Source organism: Myotis lucifugus, unplaced genomic scaffold (assembly GCF_000147115.1).
Source record: "Myotis lucifugus unplaced genomic scaffold, Myoluc2.0 scaffold_83, whole genome shotgun sequence".
Classification (NCBI taxonomy): domain Eukaryota; kingdom Metazoa; phylum Chordata; class Mammalia; order Chiroptera; family Vespertilionidae; genus Myotis; species Myotis lucifugus.
Window position 1 is genome coordinate 2,896,490 of NW_005871131.1, and position 23,245 is coordinate 2,919,734.

Here is a 23,245-nt window from a genome sequence, read left to right on the forward strand (position 1 = left end):
AGGGATGAGCCAACAGGGAGGGGAATAGAGAGAACTTGGAGGCAGAGTATATGGTGGATCTTCGCAGCACCGACTATGTAATTTAGAGTGCCCAGCGCAAAATGAGATTGTCGGCCCCCTTGATCAAACATTAAGAATTTCACAACAGTGACAATTACACAGCAGCGAGCGGGGTTCTGTGGACTACACGGGTCACACGCAGATAACGCCCGGGTGGGGCGTGAGTTTGGGGTCGGGGAGGGAGGCCAGCTCTAGGGGCTGTCAGAACTCGTTAGAAAAACAAACTTTCTCCTCGGAAAACAGCACCCCTGAATGATCACAGTGAGAGAAATAAATCGGTCTCAGCCAGAAGTGGCAAAAAAGGGAGGGGCTGGCAGGGTGGCTACACTAATTCTGATTTGCTGTCATTTTTGGAGCGACTTTTCCTAAATTATGATTCATTTTAGCACCAAAACACCAGATACTTCAGATACTATTATAAGGATATTGCTGATGCTTTAGCAAAGTAGCGTCTTGTAATGTTTCTTTTATAAGGGCCATAAATCACAATATTCAAAACAGTTAATTTTTAATGTGCCACTATTATCCATCCTCAGTTGTAAATTTAATGTCTCCTCGGGCCCCACAGATTGTAATGTGACTCAGAACGCGCAACGGCTGTTCAAAATAGAAGGTTCCCCAGCATCTCATTATTTCAGTCCCTAAGATACGGTTTTAAAAGCTTGAAGTTATCTGAGTAAACTTGTTTAAGGGAGCCATAAAGAAAGATAAGTAGTTTTCCTCAGAAGCCTATAAAGTTTATTACAACATGTTAAAGGGGATTACATATTGACTAATTTTCAGAAGACATTTGTTTTCTGGGGTTCAGGGCGTTTGGGGAAATTCACGAGCAGAGCTAGGTCTTCTATGGGCGTTGGCACGAGTTCCCCCTGAGGATGACAGCACAGTTCCCATCTCAGGGATGGCAGGGTGGATGCCATGAATCTTACGAAAGAGCAATAAAAATCTTTACGATTCAGGAAAGACAGAAATGCAGCCTCCTGCCCTAACCTCTATGATGCAGAAGCAGAAGCATCATAGAAATGCTCCAAGTAGGACCCACACTTCTCACGCCAACCCCCCAAACTCGTCGAGCCTTCCTCTGCCTACCCTATCTGTGCATGTGGTAGGCAGATTTGACACCTTTGCTTTGTAATATTACAAAACCTTTCCTTCTCATTTAATATTGTTTTAGGTCAATTTATTCTTTATTTTTTAAATACTTTTTAAATTGATTTCAGAGAGGAAAAGAGAGGGAGACAGAGATAGAAAGATCAATGATGAGAGAGAATCATCGATCGGCTGCCTCCTGCATGCCCCCCATTGGGGATCCAGCCCACAACCCAGGCATGTGCCCTGACCGGGAATGGAACCATAACCTACTGGTTCATAAGTGGACGTTCAACCTCTGAGCCATGCCAGCCAGGCCGATTTATTCTTTTATTAGCTTTTCTAGGTGAGTAATTGTGATATTTTTCTTAAAGTTTCCCCTAAACACAGGGAGGATTTCTCTGGTTTCCCCAAGTACTCACACTGACAAGCTTCCCTTTGGAGCCACTTTGCATGGAAAAGACACAATTCTGGTACCATTCTCCCCTTTACCCAGGAAAAGGAGAAGCAAGGAGATGCTCTGATGTCACCAGGAAGAAGGTTCTATTGGCGGCAAAAAGATCCAGAAGGTGTTACATCTGTACTTCCCAGAAAGCTATTGTATCTGAAAATTAACCCCCGTGTCTTTCCTGCAGGACCAGAGGAAGTGGCCTGACTCATGGGTGGGACCTAAGACAGCTTCAAACCAAGCAATGAAACACACTGAAGTCAACTGTCAGCCATGGGCAAAACACAGCAGCGATTGTTTTAAAATTCACCCCAAGCCCCACTGCCATGAAATAGGAGGCAAAACTTAAGGAAGGGACGCCTGTTCAGTTATCCCAGAGAAATGCCTCTCTAGTCACAGACCTGGTGGTGCTCCAGCCCTGTGACAGTTCGTGTTTGTCCAGGAAAACGAACTACACATTCAGTACTCTTGGACCATAAAAAAATCACCACAGCACACCGTCTACTACATGCCTATCATATTCCATGTCACCATAGGCATATGCAACTCCAGGGAGCTGTGCTTGGTGTTAAGCAGCCTGCTGTGTCCTAGAGAGATGTGAGTCCCAGCAGCAAATGTCACTAGAGTTCAATGTCCCGGTTATAACTGTGGTAATACATGCACCACATTCCATTATAATGCATATAGGACAGAAATAGAGGGTGGGTTCTTCATAGCTAAAAGCCAACCTTTAAAAAAGCACAACATCCTAAAAAATGCAATGCGTGAAATTTATAGTGCAAAGCTCCGTATAAGCGCAATTGTAAAAAAGAGCAACAGATATGGCACTAACGAGACCTGTCAACATTAATATTTCTATTCTAATTCATTCAGAGAGGTACAGTTACCCATCCACCATTACTATGCCTTGATCCTTGTGTTCTCTTCAGAACTGCCAGAGAAGAGGTAGCACAATCCATCAAATGGGCTTCTTAGAGATGACAATTTCAGCTCCATAAAAATATATGTAGTTTTGTTTTCCTTAGTCCTTGTCAAACATTTGACACAGCCAGAGAGATGTGAGCGTCACACCACACTGGCAGATTTGGCAAAAGCAAACAGTGCTGGAGAATTGTGACAATTTCTGAGCCCACAGCCATGCTTTTAAAAAGTGTGTATAAATTCTAGCAAGGGCAGAGTTTACATCTTAAATAACACAGAAACATTGGAATCGTGCTTGACCCAGCCCCAACAAGGCAGAGCAATCACGTGGTTTCAGGGTGGCAGGGGGTGGGGGTGGGTAGGAAGGAGAGGGCTCTCAGGGATGGTCACAGAACACAGAAGCAAACACAGGGCACGGTCACAGACATCAGCAAGCACGATTGATCACGCACACAATACAACACCAGAATGCAATCTTTTAAAGAAAAACGATATAAAAGATGGTTTCTCACCCCTCAAAACAAAACTGGAACTTTGGTTTACAGGCCCGGCTATGCCCATATGCCCTCCTCGTCATCCTGCGGCCGGCCCGGGGGAGGTGCACGGAGAGGGGGGGAGCACGGAATGAAAGAAGAGAAAGTTAGTTACACCGTGATGCCCTGGAAAGGCACACCGATCTTCACTTTGCTTTTTCATCTTAAAGCACCAGAAAAAAAAAGAAATCCATAGTAACTTCAGTTCCACATCACCGACTTGTCAAATACATAACTGAGTTTTGTGTCTATGGCAACCCCCACACAAAAACATTCCGCCCACCCAGCTCTGACTCTGTGTCAAGATTGGATTAGAAGATTAAAATTAGTCTACATTAGCAGATGATTATTTTTTTGGGAAAGCATGCCATCAGAATTGCATATGCCTAAGGAGTAGATTAAACCTGTTAAGTAAGCAGAGAAGTAATTACAGTCATCAAATACCCTTAATTTCTCTTAAGCATAAAGTATCAATAAAGGTTGAAGAAGAATTTTTTATTAAAAAGATCTACTTGGGTGGAACAACTTTGGTAGCATGCGATAGTTCACACTGGCTCAGACCGGCTGTGGACTCCACTCCTCAGGTTCTGTTTTGCTCTCAGCATGAAAGAGGATGTGCATGCCACGGAATGATTATCCATTTGCAACCAAATAAGTTTCAAAGAGAAGAGTAAACTTTCAATTCGGTACAATGCTTGCAGCAAGGAAATTTGTTTAACGTAAAATTGTATTCAACTGTGGATAAACAGAAACTTATTTGGTCTGAATTCTTGTTGTTGAAAACATTTCCAGAATGGCTCTGGCCACGTTCCCCACTTGGTGAAGTGGCAGATAGGCAGGGAAGTTTAATCTTTGAAGACAGAAGTGTATTCAAAGTAAGACCAGCATCACAAGGTCTATTTTGCACAAAAGTGCTCACTGTTCCCTGCAAGGATCAAGAGTGTAGACAGCCCAGCGGTTCAGTTCCTGTCGCACATGCACTTTGGGGAGCTGTGTCTTTTAACAGGTCCCTGATGAAACCAGGTTTTGCCAGGGCGTGCTTCTTGGTTTTAAAAAGCAGGGCTAGAAAAAAAAATAACTTGGAATATTTTCTCACTATTTGGAACCTTACTGCTTAGGTTGTTGCAATATTAGGTTGAATCATCTGAAAATGCCAATATTTGGCCATTTTTTATCTAGAAAAACAGCAATTTCATACAGTTCAATCTAATGTTGCCAATAGGCAAAGGTATTTTGCATCTATTCAAAGATTTAAATCTGTGGTCTTGAACTGAATTTGCATATAATTTATTTCCTTTCTATTTCTTCATATTTTATTTTATGCATTTAAAAATATTACTTGGAGAAGAGGTTCAGAGAGTTCACCAGACTGCCAAAATGGTCTATAGACCATAAAGGGTTAAGAATCCCCACCTGATATGACTCCATTAGGAGATTTGCACGCAGTCAGAACTGCATAATTTGGTATGGATTTGCACTGGACAGTTTAGATAGGAATGTTCTAGTAAGAAAAAAAAAGGTACAGTTGATCATTTTTAGCTGGGTCTTCTCATGTAAAATTGACCTTGTTTGTCACTGTGCAGTCTAGTAACTACTCTTGACAAAAAAAATCCCCTTTTTTCTACATTACTTGAGAAAAGTGTTTTTACATCCATTAAATGTCCTTTCAATTCCTGTAGAAAAGCAAAGTTGGTCTCCCTTTTTTATGCTAATAAAGAAGGAAACTCTACAGCACCTACAAATGGGTTGCCAGGGGTCTAGCAACCCCTTGAACTTCAAAGCAGAACTTGTGGGGATGTGTGGAAGTGTAGTTCTCTGGATGGAGGCTTTCATCACAACGTTCCTGAGCCCAGGAGTTACTGCTGTAGGGAAATTCCAGGCCCAGAGAGATGCTACGATTTGCCAAAGTCAGAAAAAACGCTTTCCCTCTAAGGCAGCCTGCAGCCTCTCCTGACTGCTTCTCAAAGACTCTAAAATCACTCTCCTTGCAGAGCAGTTTATTTCATTTTGCATTTAAAATCCAAGAGCATGTATACATTCAGTTTGTTTCAAATCCATCCCCACAGGGTTTCAAATTTTTAAAAAAGAAGCAAGGAAGAAAAGAGGAAAGCCACTGTCACCAAAATCGACCGCTATTTTCTTAACAGTGAAATGTGGTCGAATGCAAATCACTTTTAGCAAATTAAATACATTAAAAAGTGGTAATTAATTATGATTGAATGAGACAGGAGTTGTAGCTTGAAAATATACACTGCCAATATCACTACTGTGCCTCGTCCACCGTAGGGATAAAAAGGAGCTCCCAGATGTCGAGGGTTATTAAAAACCAGATGTTGAGATCGACGTCTTGTATGCTGGTGAATAAAGTAAAGAAATATGACAGTCCAATATAAACGCTGCTAACATTTAACATGGCAGAAATGTGGATAAATTCCTTTACTGAACTTGTAATATTATGCTTTTTTTTCCCTCAAGTTTTTAGTTTCTAAGGTTTAAAATTTTTTAAAAGAAAATACAAAGGGAAGTGGTGGCCATTCCTGCTCTCTCTAATCTTCAAAGCTTCCACATGAATTGACCCTAATCACCGAGTCATCTGGGTCAGAGCGAGTGTCTGCTTGGGGAATAAAAAAGAAAACGCAGGAGCTAATCAGAGAGGAAGCACCAAGGAGTTCCAAACGCTCGCAGCTGTTAGACTCCTGCGCTGCCTGCATCTCTGGATAAACTATTAATTTACTCAGCAACCTTACCATACAGAAATGTAAATTCGGGGACCAAAAATAAGAAGCAGATAGGGATCACTTGATTACTAACTTTATGCCAAGTTGTCTAGCGGTACTTGGAGTTTGAAAGTGTGTCTCCTAGGCCTGGGAGAGTCTGTCTCCTCTCCTGGCACTGGTTGTTCCAGATGCTGCCTGTGTCCGCTCCCTTGTGTGTCCTTCCTGAGTGATGGCTATGCCAGGAGCTGCCAAAGTTTCCGGATGGAAAGAGAGCCTCTAGTCCATCAGTCATCCAAGCGCCTCTGTCCACAGCATCTGGGCTGGAAACATCCAAGGTGGGCTGAACCCCAGAGCGCAGTGACCACACAACAGCAAATTTTGAAGAGAGAGGAAGCTTAACTATCAAATAACCTCCGGATGCATCTCTGGCTCCAGGAGTGATATGAGGCCTTGATGGCCATCCTGCACTCCCCAAGGCTGGGCCCTAAAGGGATTCTCTAAATTCTGAGATAAAACAAAATTCCTCACGAGATGGGCCACTCACTGGGCCATGCTGATGACAAGATCTAAGGGCAAAGGACTGAGTCATCGCCGACAGGACAGGAGACTCACTGTTAAGGGGGGGTGGGGGACATTTATTAGCCCCAGACAAAAAGCTCGGGAAGGAACTCTATAATCTGGCATGATAAATGGCCTGGTGTAAACCTTTAATTGGTATCTATTTTGAAGCTTTAGGTGCATCCAGCAGGCAAGCCCCAGCTATCACCGGATATTTAAAAAAAAACAACAAAAAAAAAAAAACAAAAAACACAACACCACAACAACCTCCCAAAAACCCAAAACCTGGCAATTCTCTTTGACTTGATAGCCAACCTTTTTTCTTGAAATCAGACGATGAGGTTCCTGATGGGGACCTTACTGTCACACCCGTTCTATCTGGAAATGAGAGTGAGATTATGGAAGTGTCACCTTCAAATCAGCCACTGCCTCTCTGAGAGTCAGCCGCTATTTCTGTCAGGAGGAGATGGGAAGAGATGCAAGGACAGTGTCCTGGTTATAACAGGGACAGTCCCCAGGCCCACCCCTGCCCCTAGTTCAATTCAGGGCTTCTCTGACACTTGCTGAAAATTTAAAAACCCAGGACTCTGCAGACTTCAGCTGCAGGAGTCATGAAAGCAGGACCATGGTGTGGGATTTATGATGTGCCCTGCACCTGGGTGGGACCAACCCCTCCTGGTATATCCAACTGAAGGTGTGGCTAGAGCTGGGGAAGACAGGTGCATGTGAAAAGGAAAACAGGGGCCCTGATACTCTTCAGGGCACTAGTCAGTTTTCCCGCAGGGTCAAGTCCAAACCTTCCCTGTGAAGACCTCCCATTTATGTCTTTCACCTCTCCTGCCTCCTAGAATGCTTAGTCCTTGGATGGGTGCCTTTGTACAGGTGATGAGGTCAGGAATGATCATGAACTCTTAGGATTTGTATTCATTACAGCCTCTGGGGCCAATTTGCAGACAAAGTCTCCCCAAATAATAGGAAAATCCTGTCCAGGTTTAAATACCTGATGGGTGCTCTGTTTAAATATAACTGTTAGCTTATCTCTGACTTTGACTAGAAATGAGCCGGCAGGTATCAGCACCTGCTCCAGGTTAGAGGCACTGTGAGAGCTTTTTGTGCTGCTTCCCTGTCTCACCAGAGCCCCAGGGCAGGCTCTCCCTGCAGACGTGGAAAGGCTCAGGCAGAGAGTCTGGTAGCTCGCCACCAGACACCTGGAGCTGTGGCGCCAGGGTCAAATGCCAATCTGTCTGACCACAAAGGTCTACCCTCTCTTATAGGGGCGCTGTGAAGATCCAGAAAGAAGAGCTCATTTTGACCTCGGGCATTTGTGGGTTCTCTGGGCTCAGCTCTCAAGTACTTTGTACTCTGCAGGTCTCTCTCCAAGCTGTTGAAGGTTCCTGTTGGCGTTGGATGGTAGAATTTAGGGTGGTCCCTCTGGCTCTTGGAAGAAAAAGCACATGTTCCTTAAATGGGCATGTCATCAGCACCCAAGCAAACGTCAAGGTCCCTGAGGGAAAAGGCAGCACCTGCAGTCCCTTCACACTGCCTCTCCATGTCTCAGACCCGGGAACTTAGCAAACATTTCCGAATGACGAAAGGTTCAGGCTCGATTCTTGCTTGCTGTCTGACTCCACTCCTCTGAGGGAGTGCTGCCTGGACCCCAGAGCTCCTTGGGCTTCCCAAGACCGTGTTTCCTTGTTCCTCCACACAAGCCACTGTACAGCCACATCCCTGGTTTATTCTTCTAATCCCAGTTGTGAAAGCTGAACACCTCTGGCTGAGGGGGAACTAGACGGAGACATCATATTGTATAGGCACACGGGTGCTTCTCAGGTGGAGGCAGAGCCAGAAAGCCCGTGCAGCCTGCGTTCGTTCTTCTCAGCCAGCTCACCCACACGGGCACCCTGAGCAGGGCAGCCTTCTGAGTCCTTGGTGCCAATGAGAACATTCGAGAGGGTGAGGGCTTTCTCCTCCATGTCTACATGTGAGGCACCTTTAGGTGCTTCCTCAATTTTTGGACCATCATTGTGGGGCGACTAAAGAAGTGAGTTTTCTATTTCCTTCAAGCAAAGCGATTCTGACAAACCAGGGTTTGGTGCATGGCACCAGCTCCCTCAGCTGAAAGATACCAGAGACCCAGCTGAGGTGGAAAGGCCGGAAGGCTCTCTGTTGGCCAACAATACCGTTTCGGAGCTCAAAGTCAACATCTGCTCCACGCCGAGCCATTGCCAGACAGCCATAAAAAGGGGTAGCGGTGGACACAGGCTTTGCTCTCGCTCCCTCGTCCATCAGTCATTAGCGCTCGGCTTTGTTAAACACTAACATTATGTTTTCACCATGAGTCTGGTTCTGCCATTTCCTGGCTGTGGGCAACCAAATCCTCAGGCCCCTTGACCGTGGCTGCCTTAAGAAAGAACATGGGTTCATATCCTGACCCTGGCACATCATGAGGCTACCAGGTGAATTAAATTGGAAAATATAAATTAAAGCACTTTGTGGACGTTACAAGCATATATAAATATAACTGGACACACCACCCCTGTTGGTCGCATCTGATAATTTGTTACTATCATAACAAGCTATTTGAGTTTGCACTGCAGTCAAGGGCAAAAGGGTGTGTGCGAAAAGAACCCGGTACTGTAGAAAACCATCCTTAGGCATTTGAGCATCGTTGGGCTGTGGGAAGCTAGAGTTTATTCAGACCATTCTGCAGAAGCTGGAGCAATTTTTTTGAAAGCTCTTGTTCTGCAAGGAGGCAGCTCTCCGAATCTGAGTGTGTGCAGGGTACATTTGAGAATGTTTCCAATTCCCCTTCCTCGGCTGTTTCTTTATCTTCGGAGTGTGGCGAGGGCCTGGAGTGTGTGAGTCAAACATGATCCTTATTACATCAGTTCCAGAAAAGAAGAGAGGCAACGGTGTTTAGCGATAGAAAATGGATTTCCCTGCTTTGAGATGTTTCAGGGTTGGCCACCTCCTTTCAATGGGGGAGCTACGGCGCTGCCTCGTAGACAAATGTGAGCGGATTAGAGCAGCGAGTTGAAAAGGAATCAAGCTGCCGATGTTGCCAAGATGAGCTACATCTACAAGCTGGGGAGTGCAGGCTGTGTCTGAACACCCCTGCTGACTCAAAAGATACTGCCACAAATCTCTTAATGAGACCCTAATACTGCAAACAAGGTTTAAAACTAAGAGGAATCAGTAAAAAGGGGGAGAAACCTTTACCCCAAATAGAGTAAGACTGGAATTGTCAATAGGCTCAATCTCCTGTAAGGAAAAATCCTTTATTAACAGGAGGATCCTGATGCATTAAGCAGCTCTGCCTCTTTCCCATCCGTGATGGCCCTACCTGGCAGGTTTATCGACTCGTGCCCGCCTGTGCTTACAGGTGAGGAATTAACATCACACCCGGATTTAAGAGATTTGGCAATGACCTGCTCATCTGCAGAGCCAGCCTCCCAAAGGCCGTGTCACCCCCGCCCGCCTGCATGCTCTTCTGTGGCTTGTAATGGTTGGGTGAGCATGTAACTGCTCTAGAGGAAGGAGCGGTGAAATGCCTCCCACCGCAGCTCAGGCATTTGTCCTCATTTCCTTCCCTACCTGTGGCCTCACAGAGAGCCAGGCAGGGCCACTCCAGAGTTCCTGCTCTTATTCACAGGCAAGCAAATGCCTGCCACCTCTTCCCCGATGCTCAGAAATCACATATGCCTTCTGGCTCGTGTTTGAGTAGCTTTGGGGATTTTTAGTAGTCTTCCAGGGATAAAGGAAAAAGTAACATCCTAGTTATCTTTCTATGTCAAGTACTTAAAAAAGTGTGTTGAGTTGGAAATGCAGCATCTTTCAATCAACTCTATGATAAAAAAAAGTCTCAGAAAAGGGGCAAGTAACACAGGAAAAAAACAACTTATAACCATGTGTGGGGACGGATGGTAACTAAACTTATTCTGGTGATCATTTCACAATACATACACATATCAAATCATTATGTTGTAAAACTAAAAACAATTCAATGTTAAATGTCAAGTATAATTACATTTTTAAAAATTAATTAGCCCTGGCCGGTATGGCTCAGTGGATAGAGTGTCAGCCCGTAGACTGAAGGGTCCTGGGTTCAATTCACGCCCGGGTTTTGGGCTGGATCCCCAATAGGGGACGTGCAAGAGGCAGCCAATCAATGATTCTCTCTCATCATTGATGTTTCTATCTTTCTCTCCCTCCCCCTTCTCTGAAATCAATAAAAAAATTTTTTAAAAATTAATTGGTTTTTTTAAAGTAAAGAAATAGGCAAGTGGCTCACAATATTTATTTCAAAATGTACCCAGGATATCTTGGGTTCTAGTTGGCAGGACTGGCCCAGAATGGGAACAGGTGACATCTCTGAACCCTTCTCCCATCTGTAAGCATCAGCCCAACAAGAGGTCTCTTCAGGGTTTTTTTAATTTGGCATCTGCACATGAAGCCAAAACCCAAGGCTTCTTCCAAGGAGTGGGTCAGGAAGTTAGATTTGCTGTGCAAAAACAAACAAACAAAAACCCCAAACGAAGACAAACTCTGTTGTCCCTGTTGTCTCTGAATCAGGCAAGCTTCAGCCATCCTGGCTTGGATGGGAAATGGATATTAAAAGCCTAACACATGTCATTTTTCTTATTAGGTTACTGGCATGGGAAACTAACATTTTCTGAGTGTTTTTTTTCCCCAGTTGTTCTGTAATGATACTCTAGTAAGCTCTGATACGTGGTAAGTTTTCTTACATGCAGGAAATGTGAAAATGTATTTACACATACACACACATATATATGTATATATAATGTATATTCAAACATGCACTCCGGGGAAGTTAGGGAGAGAAATTTCTAGTTAAACATGATCTTGAGAAATTCTTCCATATGTGGAAAAGTCCTCAGTTCATCTGACATATAGCGATACATACATATACACACTCAGGACACTGTGTATACATTTATCCCACATTCATTTAACCTCAAAACATAAAATAAATTTTTTTCTTCCCGAAGCAAAAGCTAGGCATAACAACTCTATATACAGAATCCATCTTCTGGGGGCCATGAAGCAAGTGAAACCCCTCGTCTGTTTGTTAGAATTCAAAGGGCTGCACTTCGGCTAATCTGCGGTGCCCAGAGAGCAGGGCATCCATCACAAGCCCAGCCCAGCACTTCAGGAGGAGGGGCCCACGGTGGGTGTGGAACCAGGGCCTGGAGGTGGCTTACTGAGATGTAATGGGGTCCGGGGAGGGGCTGCTGTGACCCCTTCGTTTTCCTGGTGGACCATGAGATTCCACCAACTCCTCGTTGACCAAACATAAAATGCAGGCCCCTGGGAGGAGGAGAAAAGCAGGGAAGTGGTTTACCTCACAGTCTGGGGCCAAAAAATACATGTGGCTTGAAATATTGTCAGCGGACTCCAGCTACCACCTCACAGAGGCCCTGACTGCGGGGATGGCTGGGCATTCCCCTCGTCTGGGAATTCTCTGCAGGACACGGACTCAGGTGTGTGCAGTGTGGACAAGGGTGGCAGGGAGAGAGGGTAAAAACCCTGCTTTTATTTTCTGAGTTGACTTTACCTTATGGCTCTTTTGCCTGTGGGAAAAGGGGAGAGGGTCTCAAAACCAAGGTAACCAGGGGGAGGTGCAGGAAGCCACACCGTGTCTGGCACAAGGACAATAGGGATAGAGAAGAATAAAGGGGGACAGGTGAAATGGGGGGAAAGTGAGAGGAATACAGTCACAAAACAGACAAATGGAAATAAAGAAAATAAAAGCTGAGGCAAATGGAAAAAAGAAACAGGATTAACATTTACTATAATTTAGTGGGAAAGAGGAAAGCACATTTGCACTAGAGGAAAACTTGCTATTACAGCCATGCAACCATATTAATACATTTGGTTGCACAAATGCATACAGACTAACATCCAGAGAGGCTGCACCCGTGTACGGAGCCCAGGCACTCAGGTCCTCATTTGGGGCCTGTTGATTTTCAGGGTGTGACCCTGGATAACCGACAACCTCTCTGAGCTCCAGGGTTTGGTTTGGTTTTTTATCTGGAAATCCTTTTCTTTACCCTGGAGATACTTCCCTCTGCCCTTCCTAGTTCCCAGAGGTGCTGAGGAAACAATGTACTAACAGGCATTTATGTGAGACTACATGCCGGACAGGTGTGAATGTGCTTTGCCATATGAAAAAAGGAGTATGAATAACATATCAATTATCAATTTAAAAAAATACTATGCCTTCATGCTCCCAGACGTTAGCTCTTCCTTAGAAGTAGGATTTCTAGAAGTAAAATGTAAAACGTCACTTTCAAATGGGGTCCAAAAATCTCCCGGTAGTGAACATGTCTTGAGCTTCCCAATTCCCCTCAGGGAGCATTTCATTCCAAGGAAGGAGAAAGGAGAGGTGAGTTCTGGGCTTGTAGGTGACCACACGCTGTGGGGTTCCCAGCCCCAAATGTTTAGGTTCTTTGCCATTTGGGGCTCTACACATTAGATTCAGAGTGGCAGATGCTTTAGCAAGTGGAAGTGCCACTGAGATCCTGGACCTTAAAGGCACAATCTTCAACCCAAAACCCAAGCACAGAAATGCAAGTCCTGGACCCAAAGGGCGGCTGAACAAGACCCGGCATTGTGCGTTGGCTGGAGTGTGGGTTCACTCTGAGGGTATGTTTTTTTTTAATCTACAGGTTAGCTCATACCTGGGAGCCACTGGAAGGAAATTAATAAAATATGACTTTTTTTTGGAACAATGAAAATCATATGATGCCTGGAAAAAGGACTTGGCATCATAGATAAGGCAAGGAAAGATACTACAGAAAATAACAGGTGATACTGATGGCGACAGGTACACAGGGCACTGAGAAGTTGAGTTTCCACTTAGCTTTTCTAAAATCAGTCTTGGCACCTTCACTAAAAATAAAATCACTAATGTGTCCCCAGGTACCCTTTGGTCCTTACTGTTTCTCAAAGCTCCCCAGCAGCTTGTCACAGGAAATATTTGTTGTCTGCCCTTGTGCTCACTTCCTGGTTGGAAGGATTCCCTGAGGCATTACTGGGATTGTGTGAATGTTCCACTTGGACATATTCAATGACTATGGCCATCCTGGGGGTCACAGGGCACACCGATGGCTAACTGCTCCTTCCTCGGCCGCTGGACTGCCACAGCCCCCTCATTCCTCTTACATGTCCTCCAAACCCTCCTTCCCCCCATCACACTCATTTCAAATCCCTGAGGGCCTGTGTGTTTATTATTATCCTTGTTTCCTGGGCCCTCATCCTTAGAATGGCTTCCTTAGTTCAGACCTATTGGGCTTTGGGTGGGATAACGCATTCTCAGGTGTTACAGCTTTGAAGAAGGCATCCCAGGAAATAAATGAAAGGGGCACTCTCATTTTCTGCTATGCCAAGCACAGGGGAAATTGCTTTCACCTTAAGATGAAAAATACTGCTGGAAACGAGATCAGCCATGTTTTAAACTGGATAGTCTCCTTCTTCACCTGATACTCTGAGAACAGTATTTCTCAGAGCACAGATGTTACTAGGAAAGAAAAAACAAAGATTCTATGATCAAATAAATCTGGGAAATGCTGGATTAAATAAAATTGGAGAGCTTTCTTTCTTATATGACTTTTTCGATCCTTTGATCTGCTAATTGCACCAAGATTCTCCAAGACTGAGTTATAATATGCAGCACTTTCCCGAAATTCTCTGCCCACTGAATCTCTGTTTCAAGACTTTCCTCGTGGGACTAATGTTCCAAAGTTACTTTGGGAAATGCTAGTCTAGACTTATAACCCTTGGATTCAGTTTCTCCCGAGGAGAAAGCAAAACCATAGTGAAGGAGAGAAGGACTGGGAAGAAATGGAAAAAGAATCTAATTTTGCAAGCCTGGCAATACTTAAATTGAATTTCCTAAGGAAAAATGAATTTCTCTGGAAAAGTAGCAAAGTGACTGACTTTTTATATTTCTTCATTTTCATGTTCTGATCCCTTAATAAATCTCAGAAGACAATGTCAACATTTGCAGGCCCTCTTCCCGAAGACAGTGATGGTCAACCTTCGGGGCATAGGAAAGTCGGGGCTACAAGATTGATGGGAAGGGAATTGGGAATCCTGGAAGCGATACCTTCCTGTTAAGTCAGTTCAGTGAACATGGGTCCATTATGGACATTTAGTTCAAATCTCATTCATATCATCCATTATTTAGACTCCAGTGTTGTCTCACACTGATAGAAGTCTGTCACATTCTCTGGAGAAGTAACTCTACTTTATGCATATTAGCATATATGCTTACACAATTATGTGTAGAGTTCACAATCAATTGGGACAGGCTTCCCAGCCTTTTAAGGCTGTTACTCTCTGGGACTTGGATTTATAACAATGCATGTATTTATATAAGAGTTTTTGATGATTATGATTCTCAAATCTTCAGTATAGAGAGAGCGTCATTTCCCTAGACCTCAGACAGCTCGTCAAAAAGGGCATCGTTGTCACTGGGGTCAGCCTCCTCATACCAGGTCCTTGCTTAGCTCTCCTCTTCTAACTGAAAATGTGCAACAAAGGAGCCTACTGCTTCGCTGACTCATCTTCCTAACAGTAGCAATGAGAAAGGTGTGCCCGAGGTCCTGATGACATACCTTAGCCACACTCCTCAAGGAATGCTAGCTCTTCTGGAAAGAGCCCCCACCCCCGAGCCATGATTCTGCCCTATGACAACCGCTCGTGTCAATGGACAAACAGAAAAGGGTCAACCAAGCAGACAAGTACTCTAGTTTCTGATTAAAGACCTCTGGAAAAGTAGCAAGAGATAACTTTTGTAAGAAAAAGCATTCTTAAGGCAGATAAATTTGATCTGGTGCCCTGCTGGAAGCAGGACATGTTAGCATACATGTCTCCATGATGAAACAAGCCTGTTTGCTATCCCACCAGGTCCTTGTGCAATCAACTCCCCCAGTTTGGCTCTAAATTCTTCTTTATGCCCCTATGGTGCTTTCTATTCCTGTCTCTCTGGGCGGGGGGTGGAGTGGGGGGTCGGTGGGGGAACCCACGTGGCCTTTTCGCACCAATAAAACCTCACACTCACCCTTCATGGGGGCAGGTTGAGGAGCAAAGTGTAGAGACCAGGAATGAGAATGAAGAGATGTGGTTAGCAGGATGCCAGTTATACTGGGGCAAGTGAGGGTGGTGGTGGTTGTGAGGGATGGGAAATGAATAAATAAAACCAAATCAAACTAAAACCACAGTCATATAAGATAATGACAGAAAAATAATATCCCTTTCCACTTTGCTGATCTCCAAATTGAGAACCATTTCTAGCTAATGACATGCATTGGCGCCTTTCTGTACTTGGCCTCAGAAACTGACAAGGCCTGTGTGTGAACACCTGTAGGTGTTCTGAAAAAGATATTCCGAAGTAACCCACCAGCAGACACTGAGCCAGCAATAGGCTGCATATCTACGAAAGAAGAAAGGAGGGGAGGAAAGAACATGCATAACATAAACAAGAACAGACAAAACCTTGAGGTGTCTGAGGGCAAATGGTTCCCAGTACAAGGGTGGGGCCAACCTTGGATTGGGGTTAGGGGACCTCCCTGTTGGAGCTACCTCACTACAAGCCCTAGGGAGCCCTTTATATGTTGTAAACTATACAAATGGCTCCCCCTGGAGTTGTGCTCCTGGTAAAATATCTTGGACACTTGTAATCTTAACTTCTCTTTTGGGATGCGAGTGGTATGAAGTAAGAATAAAACAGAGCCATCTGAAAAACCCCCACAAAGCTTTGGGAGCATATTAAGCATTCTTTCCTCCAACAAACAATTAAAACCCTCTTCGCACAGGTCATTCCAACAAGTCCATCCCTCACATAACAAAAATACATAACAAAGGCATTTACACTTATTGAGATGCTTCTATCCCATTACCTCTGCCTCCATCCCTCTTGAAATTACCATCTAAGTTATACCAGGATCATAAAGGAAAGGTCCTAATACAATCAAGGTGGAAATACTGCTAATATTGACTCTATCATCCTGCATCAAATTTAATCATTTCCATGAAACTCACCTTCAAGAGTTTTAATACTAAATGCTGTAAATGGTTTTTGCATTTGGTGGGTGAATGTAAAATTGTTTAAAAATCACAGGAGATTCTTGTATTTGTCAATCCATCTTTTCACTTGCTTTACTGAGTCAAGGGAGAAGATGGGGTCCAAGTCAAAGAAACCAGACCCCGTGACGTCACTGGTTGAAGTGCAAGCAACACCGATTTCTCTTCATGTCATTTCACCCCACTGCTACTTTGCATCACTAAGGAATTTTCTAGGAAACCGCTCAGCAAACTCAAGGCCTCTCTGGTTGCCTAGCTCATGGAAACAAAGTGCTTTCTCTTAAAACTGAAAAAGACATTCCGAAGTAACCACCAGTAGATACGAAGCTGGCAATAGGCTGCGTGTCTATGAAAGAAGAAAGGAGGGCAGGCAAGAAAATGCATAACATAAACAAGAACAGACAAAACCTTGAGGAGGAAGGAGAAAGGAAAACATTTAGATTCCTTGAGTGATGGAAATAAATACCAAAGCTATTAGTTTCAGTTCAAAGAACGTATCACTTTATGCTGTTTATTATTTCTCGAGGATGATTTATTTTATCTTAAAATATCCAAAGGGGAGAAGGGGTCCTGGAGGTAAGTGCAAGGGAACTGACCTGGTCGGGAGAGGGCCTGTGATTAGAATGCTGCGACCTCCCAGGAGACCGGTGGTGGTGGTGGTGGTGGTGGTGGTGGTGGTAGTGGTGATCCTCGTCGTAGTTGTCCGCCATCAGCTTCATCCTGTTCTGGGTCTGTGCAGAGCAAAAGTCAGGGAAGACTCTGTCAGGAGCGAGAAGCCCAGCCAAAGACACCCAGGGCATCATTATAGCACCTAGAGGGCTCCCTTTGCTCCTAATCCACAAGTTTTCATTTGTAGGCACATTGAGACTTAAAAAGGAATGCATCACGCTTTGGTGAAAGAGGCTTTACCACACCCTTGATGCTGCCTGGTCCTTGGATCTGCATTTGTAGATGTAACTGTACTTTCCCACGTGGTTTAAAGGGGGAAAGGATGAACTCGTGCAAAGGTGCTTTGTTTTACGTTGTAAGCGATCACAGAGACCCAGAGTAAGCTTGCCACCACAGACTGCCAACAATCACATCCTACGCTCTAGAGCAAGCAAGACAAGGAAGCCCTGCATGAAAAGATGGGAGAGGACCGGGTGGAGCCACGGAGCCACAGACAAACAATGGTCTTGAGAGACAAGGCAGGAAATCCACTCAAGAGCTGCCAAACGCAAAAATACTAATGGAGATGGTTTGTGGCTACGATGACTTCTGCCGAAAAAGAGCATTCTGTGGAGGCGGGGGGAAATTGGGCAAAAGGACCACAGTTGATGGAGAAGAACTGACCACTGTAATTTACTCCCCACTATGATTGGCACAGGAGGCAAGCCCCAGGTGTCACAGTGAAACCCCCAGGGCCATAGAATTGTTTTATTGTCTTGTTTCACTATGCAGGGCAATAACATACCAGCGATGAATTGACCTAACAGGGTCACAGAATCTAGAAAAATGCCTAAAAGGCAGATAAAAATATCCAACCCAGAAAGCTTACAAAGATCGGTTTAGAGATAAGACTAACTGGATTCAAGTCCTGCTGCACTTCTCTGCTGGTTTATTTGAGTTAACTATTTCTAAGACTCAATTTCCTCAACTCTAAAATGGGAGGGAGAGTGCCTCCCTCTCTATGATGAACCTGGCACAATAGGGACTTGCGAAAAAGGCAAATGCTGTTATTATTATTGCTGTTGTTGTTTACTGTAAGGCACTTCTTTTTTTAAAAAAATATTTTTTATTGTTCTTTACAGAGAGAGAGGAAGGGAGAGGGAGAGAAAGAGAGAAACAACCACCAGCTGCCTCCTGCCTGTTTCCAATGGGGATGGAGCCCATAACCCCGGCATGTGCCCTGACTGGGAATCGAACCAGCAACCATTAGGTGCATATGATGACGCCCAAGCAACTGAGCCACACTGGCCAGGGCACCACTTCTCCTTCTTGATCCATGTTTCCTTTGCCTGAGACACCTCCCACAGACATCTTCCCTCACCTCTAACTTGTGTGTCTGGCTAACTCACAGCCTTTTCCTGAACCCAACCTTGAGGCCAGGTGATGTGTGCCTCCTACTTATCACCACTCTGTACCCACAGACTTATCTATCCATCTGTTGGTAGACTCGAGGCTGTTTCTCTCGTCTGCCTCTCCCCAGAATCCAGCCCAGGATCTACACAGTGTAGATATGCTATGCCTGTTGCTGTAATGCCTGGCTGAAGGGAAGAAGGGGGCATGACTCTGAGGGATACTGCCACTCTAGAGGCAAGCCGCACCCTTGTTTCAGCCAGAGGAGGTCACTGAGAGGGGAGGCTCTCTCATGAATCACCTAACAATCTCACTGGTAGCTTGAGATGACGACCAGCCATCAGCACTTTAAGAGAGCTGGACGTCAGAGGTTGGCAGAACTGCCAACTAGTGGGAATTTTATTATGTGATATAAATAATGCTCTGATAATAATTCTGGACCTCACACAGTGTATTCTTGTAGTTTTTTCCACCCACAATCTAACTTACCCTCAAAACTTTCCTGGGACATATTATTACTCTCTTCCTCTGCAGCTAGAAAATCAAGGCATTGATTTCAGCCCCCAGAGCCTCTTTCTTGACATAGGGCTTGGAGGTTTTCTGGGCCCTCCAATTCTGAGTCGTTAGGCTTTTCCCCTTGCCCTGCTGTTAGCAAAAATGGCAAACAGCTGAACAGGTAGAAACCGCTTCCCATAAATGTTTCGATTCTGTTAAGTCTTGGAAACACCTCACATCCCAGTTCTACCTGCCAAAGAATGTCTCATGATTCACGCATTCCATTTTTTTAAAAATGTGTACAATATTTGAATGGCCCCAGAGTAGATGTAAAAAATGCATTATATGGATGAAATTAATAAAATTAGAGGGAAAGATCCACCTAACAATTAAATTGGAAATCCCAGGCAACCTTTGGCAGCTGATAGCATGTCTGTCCTTCACTCACCCACTGACAGTATCAGAAGACCCAATGGACAAGGCACGTCTTGTGAGAAATACTAGTAGAAGGTCAGTTGCCAACTAAGTCCTGAGTTCTCCCAGATCTCCCTTATTTGGCCAACCCTGGTACAGGAGATGCTGAAATTCAGCGTTCACACCTCAAATTCCAGTATTGTCAGGAGCCTGTTACTTTTGAACTTGTGAACTAATAAATCTGGAATTGTGTCTTCCAATAGAATTCTGGGGCCTACAGGGAGCTATAAGATCTGCTCTGGCCAATAAGGAAGGGACTTGCCCAAGAATGAACGATGGAGCCTAAATGAACAAATAATAATGGCTATTGTAAATATCATAATGTTCTTATCCTTTGGGGAAGCTCCTGTGATTTTATGAGATTATTTTCTTACCAGTGACAAGCCTAAAGTTCCCTACCTTTGAACTGTATCCCATAAAAGAATGTACAAGCTAAACAAGATGCTATATGCAGCCCTAAATGTGTCTGCTGAAATGAGGTGTTGGAGAGTAGGCATGTCATGGGATAAAGACTGTAAATGAATGATGTCATCTTTCCAATTTGGTGCTGAAATATAAATAAACCACATTGTTCATGTGAATACCAGATCTGGGGGAAATGTACACAGAGCAATTGTGAGCGGAAGAGGCTTCTTTTGATTAGTCTGGGCTGAAAGAGAAGAGTGTGAAACGGAGATGAAAAATGAGAGTTTGGCCTGATACTCTAGACTACTTTTATTTATCTTGCTTGTAACATATCCCCTAAACTGTGAGCGATTTCTTACAGGCTGGTTGCTAGTTTTTCTTCTGTAACAAAGTTTGACCAATCCTGCTTGCTTAATTGTCAGATTAGAAATGAAGCTCCTTTAATTTTTTAAATCTATACTCCCTTCTTCATACTATCCAACTGTACTTGTTTCCTAACACACCAAGAATGGTCGGGAAGGATAGGAAGCCATGAATAAGACTCCCGAAAGGCTGATGGGGGGGAGAGGGGACACTGAAGAAAATTGTAGCAAGCTTTGGACCAAGGATATTATTCAAATAACTTCAGACACGTTTACTGGGAGATTCCATGCATAATGGTTCATATCCCTGTAGCCATCAGCTAACACGAGGTGCCTACCACAAAGCTTTAAACAGTAAATCTGGGCAGTCACAATTGCATTCCCAGGAAAACTAATATAAAGTTGGAGAGGGTAGCTTCCCCCTGCTCTGCACTTGGGAACTCATGGACTCACTTAGCAATCCACTGAAGCCCGTTTTTATTTCCTTTCCAGTGTCTACCAAATGGCTGACCTGACACTTTTGCTTTTGGCTAACTGTGTTTTATTGGTTTTACGATATTATGTCATGGCTGCTGAGACCAATCTAATCAGATTTCATTTTCTACTTCCCTTTTCTTCCAGGCACCACCTTATTTCTCCAGGGCAATAGGATCCTAACAGCTCTCCTGCTGTACTCTTGCTTTCCATCGAGCACAATCTGGAGCCAGAGTGACCTCAGACCCACTGACTCCCTGGCTTCAAGCTCCTCACAGGCTCCCACGGCCTCAGGAAAAGAGCCCAGCTCCTCCGCAGCTTACAAGGCTCTTGGGGGGTGACTGCCGTTCACTTCCCAGCCTCACCACTCATCCCCTCTCCCAGGCCCTGGGACATGTGGTCTCTGTTCCATCATGTTGTCATCCTCTACCTTCACCTGAATTATACCCTTCAGTTCTTCTGCTCTTAGTTTCGACACCATCACTTCCAGCAATGCCTTCCCCAAGCCTGCCTCAAAAGGGAGTGAGTGCTCATCCACTGCCCTCCCAGAATCCCGTGCCCTCCTTCAACCTCTCACTCATCACAGCACTTACCTCAATGAATGGTAAATAATCATGTGCTTTCTTGGCTTCCTCCACCACTAGGTTGAAAATTTCTCGAGGCAAACACTATGCCGAATTACTCTCGTACTCAACACCTAACCCAGAGTCAGGTGTATTAGTAGTAATAAGTGTGTGTTGAATATATGTAGGAATGGATGAAGGAATGAATGGAAAGGGCATAGACTACTTTGGAACAAATGAAAGAAAAAATACACAATTAGGGTCTATGATGGGCCAGTTGACTATGTAACCCCCCATGTAATAGTTTAACTTTCCCTGTTGTATATTTGTTTTTGGTTGTTGTTGTTCTTAGACATGGGGAGAGCAAGATAAATGTTCTTTTTCAAGAAATATTCCATTCTTTAGTAAAATGGATCCAGTGAGATACTCCATGATGTCCCCAGTTTCTTGCCTCATTAATAATGAAGGGTTTGGAGGTGTTATGGGGTTCATTTCCTTACTATACCCTAGCCTTTGAAAGAGCAGGGGCTGCAGGAACACTTTTGTTAGCACCAAAGTCAACCATGGAAAACTGAAACTTTCTCCATTAACGAAAATGCTGATGAACACCATCTGTGAAAAGGTGCCATATATTCCATTTCTCTTGACATTTCTGAAGAGTTTATCCAAGGAGCCCTTGAAACAAAATGAAAATCCTTGATTGACTAGTAATAGACTCAATAGCTTAATGGCAATATGTAGCTATAAAAGTGTAATATTAAAACTGCCTTTAAAATATTTTAGCAAGGTGGCAATAACAAACTATGCTTTGATCAGTCATCTGGATCAAGTTAACAATAAAACCTTCATGAATGTGGTTTTAAATAAGAAAAAAATATGAGATCTGTTGCTATGGGATATGGAGATAATATCATACAATAGCAATTACACTTTATTCTATCAGATTTTCTTTTCTCCCTCTTTCTTTCCAGAAATTTCCAAAATAGTCCAGAACTATTCTACTGATCTTATTTTTGCTAATTCAGAGCAAGGTCAACAGTTCTTATCTCTGAGTAAAAGATGGAGAAACCAGATAACAAGGGACAATGAGGAAGGGAGGGATTTCCTGAACATCACCAGGCCCACAGGGCAATGAATCATAACAGAGTGGGCCTGGGTTCCAATGCTTGGGTCACTCTTGGAGGATGAAGTGGGAGGATAACGTAGCTATCAGGAGAATATGCCGCATCGGGGACTATATGAGAGTAAGAATCACTGATGGAAAAGATTCTACTGAGGACACTGCGCAGAAATTCATTCAACACTCACTGAACTTCCGCAACCACAAAGACAAGTGCAATTTGTGCCAGGCTACGTGCTTGACCAGTATGCTTTCGTCAAATCCTTGCCTTTGAGGTAGCCATTCTTATGAGGAAACCAAACCCATGATTGCTCAGCTAGTAAGTTAAAGGACAGGACTTAAATCCAGGTTTCTGACTGCACAGTCCTACAGTGTGATATGAATGATCAGAGGACTGACTACAACACAATATGGGAAGGAAATCAAGAGGGAAGGGACTGGTTTGCATCAGGGGTGGGGAATGTCTGGCCCACGGGCCGTATAAGGCCCGCAAAAGCATTTGGTCTGGCCCTGCCAAGGCAACAGTAGGCAGGACTCGAAATTCAATAAATGTAGGAGCTTTTTTGATAGCAACATAAATTTATATTAAGTGAATTATAGTAAGCAAATGATGTTATAAATATCCAAATGGCCCTTAGCAGTAAAAGGGTTCCTCACCCCTAATTTACATGAATGTCTAGAAGCAGGAGGAATCCCCTCCTCACTGAGGACAGGGGAATCCAATAAGTCTCCATGGGTCAGGTGCCCCGTGAGCTAAGATTTGAAAGTTGGCATGGATATGGGTATACGAAAAAGTGGGCCGGGGAGATGTCATGGTAAACTCACTTTCTAATTGCCTTGAAAGGAAACCCAGGTCAATAT

At 44.1% G+C, this 23,245-nt stretch overlaps 1 protein-coding gene across 2 annotated transcripts in view; it reads right to left on the reverse strand.

Moving 5' to 3' along the window:
* Positions 1-23,245, reverse strand: part of ERC2 (ELKS/RAB6-interacting/CAST family member 2) — an 869,271-nt gene that overhangs the window by 169,935 nt on the left and 676,091 nt on the right. For both annotated transcript variants that reach the window (XR_002829807.1, XM_006090859.2), the window contains exons 16-17: positions 17,030-17,164; positions 3,031-3,096 (exon numbers count right to left, since the gene is read on the reverse strand). Coding sequence is in view for 1 of the 2 variants with exons in the window: in XM_006090859.2 (XP_006090921.1) it covers positions 3,070-3,096; positions 17,030-17,164 (162 nt within the window). In the remaining variant the exon portion in view is untranslated. The remainder of the gene's footprint in view (positions 1-3,030; positions 3,097-17,029; positions 17,165-23,245) is intronic.